Source organism: Vigna radiata, chromosome 5 (genome assembly GCF_000741045.1).
Source record: "Vigna radiata var. radiata cultivar VC1973A chromosome 5, Vradiata_ver6, whole genome shotgun sequence".
Classification (NCBI taxonomy): Eukaryota; Viridiplantae; Streptophyta; class Magnoliopsida; order Fabales; family Fabaceae; genus Vigna; species Vigna radiata.
The window spans coordinates 29,418,025-29,429,110 of NC_028355.1; the positions used below are offsets into that span (position 1 = coordinate 29,418,025).

General features: G+C 34.0%; 1 protein-coding gene across 5 annotated transcripts; it reads right to left on the bottom strand.

Moving 5' to 3' along the window:
- Positions 1-9,277, bottom strand: LOC106761214 (mitochondrial inner membrane protease subunit 1). Of its 5 annotated transcripts, none has more exons than XM_014644742.2 (5): positions 9,040-9,273; positions 8,728-8,949; positions 6,873-6,983; positions 5,787-5,838; positions 1-261 (listed from the first exon to the last, which is right to left on the bottom strand). In XM_014644742.2, the coding sequence occupies exons 1-4, from the start codon at positions 9,166-9,168 to the stop codon at positions 5,800-5,802; spliced, it is 501 nt and encodes a 166-aa protein (XP_014500228.1). In that variant the 5' UTR covers positions 9,169-9,273; the 3' UTR covers positions 1-261; positions 5,787-5,799. The 5 variants fall into 5 exon arrangements, 4 of the variants coding, with proteins under 4 accessions (XP_014500228.1, XP_014500227.1, XP_022637057.1 ...); XM_022781336.1 differs by lacking the exon at positions 1-261 and adding an exon at positions 3,800-3,825 and having other exon boundaries at positions 9,040-9,274; XM_014644741.2 differs by lacking the exon at positions 5,787-5,838 and having other exon boundaries at positions 9,040-9,275.
- Between the last annotated feature and the right edge of the window lie 1,809 nt (positions 9,278-11,086).

Here is an 11,086-nt window from a genome sequence, read left to right on the forward strand (position 1 = left end):
TTGTCATGAAAAGGCGATTATTATGAGGATCTCGTAAAAACGTTCTACACACATATCAAACTCCTCGACATAGATAATCTAATCATTGAGGTGTTGAAGAAGATTATTAGATCACACCAAATGATTAGATAAATGTTGCAAACTTGAAATATGGTGGAGACAAAAATTGATCACCTTAACTACAATAGGAATGCTACTTTGGTTGAAATGTTAATGTCGGAGCTTCGCGAATGTCTTTGCGATGTTGACTATGCACAACTCCTACAAGAAAATATCTTCATGACGTGAGAAATGAAACATAATATAACCATTAATTGGTCACATAATATCATTGAATATATGCGAAAATGAAAAACTAATACCATATTATGCTTTTATAACTCGTATATCTTACATGTGGAATTTACTTTGACATAAAAATTCCAAGACTAAATTAGGGTGGTCAAATTTCCTAAACGTGAAATCTTTGAAAAAATTAAATGTAATCAACAACATAAACAGTGCTTAGCAACATTGCATAGGTTACCATGAGTAACATGACCCTGACAAAGAAGACTACGAAATCCAGATAAAGACTTCGAGGTTTAAGGACATCAACCCTATCTTCCTATGTTAAACCAAATATACAATGGTATTAAAGGACTGCAACAAGGTGTAGATGAACTACAACTAGCTTTGAATACCATATCCTGGAACCTTTGTAATGGTCTCCAACATGTCCACAACAATATAGGAAACTCACGTATTTAATTTGTGTTGTTTTTTATAATTTTATGTATTTTTTTAATCCATGATTGTAATGAATAATATTATTTACTTTCACGGTTAGTTAAATACGATTGTTGAATATTAAATTAATTGGCATGTTATTATTTCATTAAACATATATTTAAATTTCATTTCTAAATTGAACTTCAAATATTAAACTTTTTTAATACACTTTTATGTTTTTATATTCAAATAGGGAACAAAATTTAAACATCATTTCCAAATCATTATATATATATATATATATATATATATATATATATATATATATATATATATATATATATATATATAGACACACACACACATATCAATGATATAATCATACTTAAGGGCAAAACAGATTGCATACCTTGAATCTCAATTCTATAATGTTGAGGGTAAAGGAAAAACAAAGAAAGCCATTGTTTTGCGAGTTAAGTTTTTCATTCTATTCATTTCCCAGCAATACACGCTACACAGACCCCAAAACATGTGCCCCATCTTGCCTGAAAGGAGCATGTAAATCACTGAAGCTCCACGCAAGCATAAGTAGGTGTAAGCACTGTTCAATAAAAACACTCATTTTGTCACAGGAAAGGAAAGTTATCTATTGATAGAGAGGCCTTTTGTGGTTGATATCGAATATGAGAAATTATTTCCATTTCGCTCAGCTTGTAAGATGATTGGTCACACTAAAAATAATTGAGCAGGAGACACAAGTTTGGAATAGCCAAATTAGTTGTTCCTGATAAAGGAGCATAGGCTGTTAAACAAATATATATCCCTAAACAGCGGAAGGAGATGGTATTAGATATATCTAATTACATTATTAATTCTGCTATCAAGGTTTCTGCTGCTGCTGAGTTATCCTCTAATGACTTGGATGATATGTCACCTCTAGAACCTATCATAAACTTGGCGGATGAAGGTTTGAATATTCCTAATGTTGATTTCGAGAGAAGAATTTCTGAGCATCAACAGAATAAGTCTGACAGCAGGGTTGAAGTTCAGTCTGATGAACATATTCCTATTGTTTATACTTCTAACGTTTTAGAGCAGATTCATAATGGGTCAGACCTGCTTCATAATAATACTTTTCGTAGCTTGAGTACCATGGAACTTGAACGAGGCTATTGCTTCTCCTGATACTAAAGCTACAAATAGTTCTTCTGATATGGCTGCTGCTGCATTTGGATCAGCAGCCAAAGAAACTGATTCTAATTCCATGCTTGTGGATGCTAATATGGTTTCTAAATTCTGATCTGTTCGGGTGCAAGAGGAGGAAGAATAATTGAGTAAAGATGATTTTGAAGATGAGGCTACCTCCTTATAAGTAATCCCATATAGCAGAAAATCAGGCAGGCCACCTAAGAAATCTAAAAAAGCCCAAAAGACCACTAAAGCTGGTCAAAAGAAAAAGGCTCACTAGTTTTAGAGGGTTGTTTCGAGATGGAGGAAGGCTGCATGTTGAACTGAACTGGAATGCAAAATTGATGGATGGATGGGGAAGCTACTCGAAGATGGAGTGTTCAGGTCTTTGTAAAATGGATTGGACGGTGTTCTTGAGAGACGTTCAACCAACTCTCATAGAAAAGGTCTAGGACAGAAATTCTAAGAGAGACTATCCTAGTTGTTGGAATAATTATTAAATCTAAGTATGCTAATGTAATTGTTGAAAGCCTCACATCGAATAGAGATAAGGTCAATTTAGAGTATATATGTGTGGGTATAAACCTCGTCTTATAAGTCAGTTTTGTAGAATTGAGTTGGGTTTAAAGTCTACTTCTTAACATGATATCAAAGTCACGAGTTAAAACCTATCCGAGCGAAATTTGTTGTTTGTTGGGTATGTTGTTCCACCCGCTATCGTCAACTAATGGACCACCCATAAATGTCTAATCTCATTGTGTTTTAGCCCAAAGGTTTGAACAACTGTGCTGAATCTACCAAACCAAGAACATGGTGATTGCTTAAGGCCATAAAGAGTAGCGCAACTTACATACATTACATGACTCCCCCTGAACAACGAACCCAAGAGGCAAGATCACCATGTAGAAAGGCATTTTTCATATCCAATTAATGGAGTGGCCAATGACGAATTGCAGCCATGGCAAAGAAGAGACGAATAGTAGTCATCTTGGCCACCAGAGAGAAAGTATCACTACAATCAAGGCCAAAAACTTGAGTATACCCTTTTGCAACTAATCGTGTCTTGAGATATCAATTCCACTATTAGGGCCAACATTAATGGTATAAACCCATTAACATCCAACAACCTTTCTCCCAGGTGGAAGGGAAACTAACTCCCAAGTTTTACTTTGATCAAGAGCTTGCATTTCTGCAATCATTGCAATGATGGCTTGTCGCCATCGGAGGATGATCAAGTGTTTCCTTCACATTTTTGGGAATGGTAATAGAAGACACTAAGATAGAAAAGAATAATAGGAAGAAGACAATCGGTTATAACTTAGAAACTTATAAATAGGATATGGGTTTTGAGTGGAACAAGTACCTTTTCTAAGAGCTAAGAGCCAGCTTGAATCATCTTTACCAGGAGTCGTGGTTTCGAGTGGAACGAATACCTTTTCTAATAGCTATTACCCAGCCTGAATCATCTTCACCAAGAATCGTGGTTTCGAGTAACGAGGGAGAAGAATTTAAAGTAAAGGATTCATCGTGTTCTTGAATAACATTACTATTCTTTAGGTTCCTGTGGTGGAGGATATCAATAGGTGGAGATGATAGTTCAAAGGGACTCTGATTAAGAAACAATCACCAAGAGCATGGTTTGGAAGATTTACAAAAGTAATGGTTTCCTTGGGATACTAACAAACCCAAGGAGATCATACTCTATTCATAAAGCACTCATTTACTGGTAAACTCACTCTATTGCTTGTCTATGTGGATGATATGATTATTGTAGGAGATGATGAAACAAAATTGGCATTAAAAGAAAAATTGGCAGTCGAATTTGAAATGAAAGACTTGGGAAAACTCAAATATTTTCTTGGAATAGAGGTTGCTTACTCCAAGAACGGAATTTTCATCTCCCAAAGAAAATATGTACTTGATCTCCTAAAAGAAACAAGAAAGTTAGGATGTAAAATCTCAACAGTTCCTATAGAACAAAATCACAGAATTGGAACTAAAGAAACTGCTCCTATAGAGAAAACCAATATCAAAGATTGGGAGGAAAATTGATTTATCTATCACACACAAGACCAGACATTGCTTATGCAGTTAGTGTAATGAGTCAATTTATGCATGATCCAAAAAGAGAGACACATGTAAGCGGTTGACAAAATTCTCCAATACTTGAAGCCAAGTCCAGAAAAAGGGCTATTATTCAAAAGGGAAGACACGTTGACTATGAAAATATATCCTGATGTTGACTATGCAGGTTCTATTACTCAGAGAAAATCTATTTTTGGGTATTGTGTGTTTCTTGGAGATAGTCTGGTAACATGGAGGAGCAAAAAGCAAGATAGAGTATCTTGTTCTAGTGTAGAAGCTGAATTTCGAGCTCTTGCTCACGGAACGTGTGAAGGACTCTGGATGCAAATAATTTTTTATGACCTTAAAGTCAAAATGGACAACCTTGTGCAACTACACTATGACAATAAGTTTGCCATGAGCATTGCCCATAATCTAGTACAACATAACAGGACCAAACACATTAAGATTGATAGACATTTCATCAAAGATAATCTAAACATAGGCTTTGTGATTACAATTCATGTTCCTACAGAATTTCAGATAGCATATATTTTTACAAAAGGGCTCCCTCCGAGTAGATTTCAAGATCTTGTAAGCAAGTTGGGAATGATTGATATTCATTTACCAACTTGAGGGGAAGCGTTGTAATTAGAGGAAATATCTATAGAATCCTTTTAATTAGAGAAAATATCTATAGAATCTTTCTAATTAGAGAAAATATTTGTAGGATCTTCTAGATTATTTTTCAGTATATTGTTTCTTTATTTCCCTTTTTTAGAACATTAGATTGTTACAAATAGAGATAAGGAGAATGTAATTGATATGGATGAAAATAATAAAGTCACTCTCTTTTTCAAGTCTTAGTACTCCTCTATGTTAGAATGTTAGTCATGTCAACTAGAAAAACATGTTAAATATTCTTTTCCTAAAAAGTTTGAATCAAGAAGTAATTATTATTTTCCTATCATCCGCTTTGATATTTGGGGACTATGGCATATCTCATATTTTGGTTTAAGGTATTTTATTACTTTCATTGATGAATATTCAAAATATACTTTGACTTATCTTATGAAAGATTGTTCTAAATTGTCATCTATCTTTACATCCTTATAGAATGAAACTGAAAATCAGCTTGGCCAAATAATTAAAATTGTACAAAGTGATAATGCCAAAGAGTAATTCTCTAATTTCTTTATAGTTTTAAGTTCAAATGCCATTTCACATCAGTCTACTTGTCTACACTTCAAAAAGATGGTATTGTAGAGAGAAAAAGTAGACACTTGGTTAAGACTACCTGTACCTTCTTACATGCTGCCAATATATTGGCCCATCATTGGGGTGATGTTATCGTAAATGCTTGTTTTCTTATTAACAAAATGTCTTCTTCTATTAGCAATAGTGTTCCTTCTTACAATTTTTTAAAATGATTCTATCTTTCATGTTTCCTCCGCATGTTTGATTGTGTATGTTTGGTTCATAATTTGTCTCCAAGGTTGAGGGGTGCTGAGATAAGAATATTTTAGTTGTTGTGAAACGGAATGCCCCATGTGAAAGGATATTTCCTTGGTAAGTGGATGTTTGTGTTTTGAATAGATAATCAATGAATAATACAGAAAAGGGGTCTTCTTTTTACCTTTTATCTATCTTGTTTGTCAATTCTTTAGAAGGCACTCTCTATCTTGTTTTGCCAATTCCTTATAAGGTACGTAATATATCCATATGAAAGATTTCACTCGCTGTAGCTAGGGACATAGTGTTCAATAAATACTTTAAACAAAAGATGCAAACATACATCTCACGCACAACTAAAAGTACAGTACCTTTAAAATTTCTTCATTGATCGAGTAATCCAAAGCTACTAGGTGGCCATACCTAGTAACATACAGTATTTGAAATATCTTAAATGGATGATTTAAAATCAGTAAATAGAACAAATTTGTACTGGCCAACAACTACTAACATGCACATTTTTCCAATCATGTAAAATATTTGTAGCATAACATAAAATGGTTCGACTAATTAATCAAAATGACCTAGCTTCCGCACAGCAAATGATGTTTTCACTTTTCACTACAATAATAGGTCAAATTATTTGAGGTTATGATATCTAACACATAACAACAAATAAAAGTAGTTGCTTTATACTATACTCCCACCCGTTCTTAATATAAGACATTTCTAAGATAAACACATAAATCAATAAAAGTAATTAATTCAGTTGATTTTGTTGAATTTATAAAACAATGTCAGCAATGTACAAAGTTTATCCTCATTAATGACTTTTAAAAATATTTTCTCAATGTTTATTAATAAAAAAAACACATATCCATAATATTAATAATGAGAAATAAGGAAAAGAAATTTAATATTTCATAGAATCTATAAAATGCCTAACCAACAATTTCTTTTAAACTATGTCTTATATTAAGGGCTGGAGGGAATATTTAATTATTACTCCCACAAATACTCATAATATTTAATAGGGATAAACTATGTCTTAATAAAAGAACCAACAATTTCTTTTAGAATGCGACTCATGGTAAGGACTGGAGGGAATATTTATTAAAATCAGTTCAACCATAGTTGTTGAACCTTGAACTTGAGTCTTGACAGGATCAATGACCAGTGTGCTTTTATAAACATTGGTTCAACTACAAAATGACTGATTTATCCGAGTACAGTAGTGAGCAAAAGAAAAACAAGCTTAGCACTGTATTAACATAACAGTATCAATACAACTCTACCTCACTCTGCAATTTTATGGGAAATAAAAAATGTCAGACCACATGAAGATAAAAGAAAAGTGCATCATGAAATTCAAACAATCTTAAGATAAAAGAGAGAAACTTAAAGAACCAATCCTTAAATCATTCAAGAACGTAGAATGTATGAAGTACAACACTTACCCTGAAAAACACTTTTCCTTCAATGAGACCATATGGGACAGGACCAAAATGGCGTGAGTCACGGGAGGCATAAATGTTATCCCCTTGAATCCAAACATGCCCCTTTGGCACCTGTGGAGAAAAGATTGATAAAACAGATTATAACAGCAATTAAAACATAATATCAAACAATAGACAATTGGTAACTACTTATTGCATCTTAAGTTCAGCAAACAAAAGTAATTGGATTGGCATGATAAAAATTAGGGTGTAGTGTTTAAATTAAATGAGTGTATATTATAAAAAAGAACACTTTATAATATTTTTCTTAAAAATATACATGTTTTCAGCTTAACGGAAAGTGAAATTTTGAGTGACAATACTATTCATCACAGGCAAATAAGTCATCTCTTCAAGTGACCAAGTGAGTAAAACAGAAATGCATTCGGTCTGTTTAAGACTCTTCTGCCAATGTTATACATGGGACAGAGCTGCTGTGTGGCACCAGCCCGATTAGTGCCAGGTAAGGAAATGCAACTGTACTTTTCCATTCTATACATAGAGAAGAAGTAGCAAATTACTCTAACCATTCACTTAGTTTCACATATTCTTTAATGAAAATGCCACCTAAAACATCGGAGTCAGTTGAATAAGCAGTCAAAAAGACCCGCCTAACTGGGTCACATCATATAAACAACTTATGATAAATCACAAATTGAAAGCATCAACCAATGGCTTTCAATCTCATAAGTCATTACTAAAGCAACTTTCACACCTGCCTCTACTCACTATGATCTTGCATGATTATACAGTTAAGCTACTACAATATTAAAATTACATGTATATATACTCTATACTGCAAATATTCATCTAAATTCATAACAGTAAGACGGGGCATTTAGGTTGATGTTTTCGGAAGTTTACCCAGGAAAAAGTGAAAACGGAAAAAGAAAACAATAGTTTCAGAATTTCTTACACAAACCTTTTGAAACAGAAAACAAAGTGAAAACAAAAAAGTGTCTTCTGTTGTCTACGAATATAAAGTCAGATTATAACGTCAACAAATCACAATCCATAAGAACAATCCCTGACATGGTGGTAAAGTTCAATTTTGGTGACCCATTAGACTTGGATTTCAATCTGAACCGGTCTCTGTACATATGCTAGTGCATGTGCAAGAACAAAACATACAATGACCCTCATCACACTTTCATATTGCGAGGAACCTTCTTCTTTGCTTACTTTGACAATTGTTGAGAAATTTCTAAGGGATAGACCGGAGATGTTGATCACCTCAAAGATATAAGTTTCCTATATAAAAGACTTGACCCTACTTTCAATATAAAACCTTATGAATTAATGTTCATGATCTTTCTATTCTTATATGTGACTCAACTTTCTCATTTTTGCTTAATATGAGATTTTCAACTTATATTTGAATTCTAAGAATCTTCTCCTCAAGTGTGAGCCTAAATGCGGTTCGGTCTTACTCCAATGGACACACTTGTCTTTGTCCGAGTTGGACACCAAGATAAACCTTCAACTCTGATTTGTTGTTGGAAAATTTCTTGAGAGTGGAAGAATGAGATTAAACACAAAAGAAGTATGAGCTGTCCATATAAAAGACTTTAAATTACCTACAACATAAAACTTTAAGACTTAATATTAATGAGTCTTTCTTTCCTGACACCGAATTTTCTCATTTCCTATCATCTTTCATCTTTTACTTGAATTACCATCAATAATTAGATTCCTAACAATAATTGGATGACAATGTAAAAACAATTATAATTCATTTAATACAAAAGCAAAAGAAAAAAATAAAACACAGATTAATTCTAGAGCAAATGAAGAACAAACCACTAAGCACACACACCACTGCAACTTGAGAAGCTTCAGAGTGCAACGGGTCGAAGTAAGTGACGGTGTCCCCTTCCACGGCCACGACGCGCTTCGTCAACCTGATCTTAGGGTTGAGAGGGGACCGAACGAGAACTAAGTCGCCGTGGCCGACGTTCCCAAGCAGCGGGGAGAGGTGGTCGGCGAGGAGGATGTCGCCGGTGACGTTGAGAGTGGGGAGCATGCTAACCCCATACGCCTGCAAGCAGGGAATGACGCAATTGCATCAAAAAGAGTATCCGAAAAGCACCAAGAAGGGGAGAAAAGCTTGAATCTTTGAAATGAATACGTGAACTGGGGAACAGAGGTAGTTGCTGGTGAAGTGAAGCCAACACAGGAAATTCACAGTGATGCCTGTGCGGTCCAACGCTTCCTTCGCTGCGCTTCTCCATTGAGCTATGTAACCCGAAAACCTCATCTTTCTCTTTCTCTCTGTCTTCTTTTCGAAGCTTGTTATTACACCATTCTCTGGGGTCAATAAGAAAAACAAACTCACTCAGCCTACTACCAACCCGCAATTTTTAGGAATTTTTGAGAGAAATTTTTTTTTTTTTTAAGTAGAGGTTATTCTATATTATTAAAAGGTTTAACATCTCTTTGGTCATCGATACACTTAATGGTTATATCTTTTAAAAAAAATAACAAATGAAAAAATTGGTCAAAGTTAATTATTTAAAATAAAATGGTACAATTGTTTTCCTAACCAAAACTTAATAAGTTGTTATTTCTTTAAATAATATGACATGTCAATTTTAAATTAGAAAAAAAAAAAGAGTTGCTTGCCACAATCATCTTAATCTTCCACCTCCAGTTAGAGCCACAACACAATTGGTGGTATCTCCTCTGTACAGTAGGATCAGTATACATCAAGTCTAAGGAAGCTCCCGCAAAGGATGTTCTTAAGGATCTTGTGGAGATGTGTCGTGGTATTCAACAACCTGTTCGTGGACTCTTTCTAAGGAGTTACCTTTCTCAAGTTAGTAGGGATAAATTTTCAGATATTGGTTCAGAGTACGAAGAGTAAGTAAAGCAAGATTTTTTGCCCTCCGCTTCTTTCATAGGCAGGATTATTCTGCTGAGGTTTCTTAATTGAGTTAGATTTGAAGTTTCAAGGAACTGAGCCAGTAATAGTGAACATTTGGTGATGGCAGCCTGAGTATCGCCTTTTCTCTATCAATGCTGCCAACGTTACCATTATTCCATTCTACTTTTGCAGTGTTGATGCATGATTTCAACTCATGGAGTCTTTAGAATAATTGAGCCTCCTTTTTTTGTTAACACCTCATTTTATTATTCATCTTTTGATTTATGTTGTCCTTTTCTGATTCACCTTGTGACTTGTGTCTTCCCTGTTATGTGGCAGTCACAATAATCTTAAAGTTGGTCGTTTTTTAAATTTCTTCAGTTGTCTTCTACTTACTACTGGTTCTATTTTTCAGTGTAATCTATTCGGAACCTTAGTTATGAATTTTGGGGAATTTCATTATTCATAAAATGGTTTCTCTTAGTTTAATGTAGTGCTTGATTTCTAGTTGTTGGTGTTCTTGTTAGAAGTTTCCTGTAAATTTTGAGAATGTTTTAGATTTTCTCAAAGTTTTCTGTAGGTTTCAAAGGAGGAGATTGGTGGGAGATCTCGCATTTTGGTTACTATGGAGAATATTGTGATTGAGTTTTGTGGTGAAGGAGATGTGCGATTTGCTAGTAGAGTTGAGATTACAGGTTTCACTACATTGGTCATGATGGCTGGCCGTGATTTCGAAAGTCTGGTGGAGAAGATGATGTTGGTTTATTGGTTTCGTTGCGATGGTACATGGAGGAGGAAAATGTGATATGGTTGTTAGGAAGAAGTTGGTAGCCTTAGCAGTGGCCTGAGGTGTTGACAGCGGCTATTGTGACTCTAACGTTTCTAGAGGTGGAAGATGAAGTTGATGTGGCAACCAACTCTTTTTTTTAATTCCAAATTGACATGTCATATCACGTATGAGAAAAAATGGATAGCTCACAGTTGCACAGTTTAATTCTTGATGACTTTAGCAGAAAGGATTAACTTAGACCCATATTTTCACAAGTTGAGATCATTTGTTACTTTTTAAAAAGATAAGACCATTTTAAACACAACCCCTCTTCCGAGGGACAAAAAAAGTATTAAGCTTATTAAAATTAATTAATATTACATGAAAAAGTGATAGAATCAATGCAATTTATTGAAATTAGAATAATAATGATAAGAAAAATTTAAAAGAATATTATGATAAATTTGGTTGTAATAATATAAATTACCTTCAAATTGTTTTGTTAGAATAATTTGATATAAATCAATATGTTGAGTTTGAAAA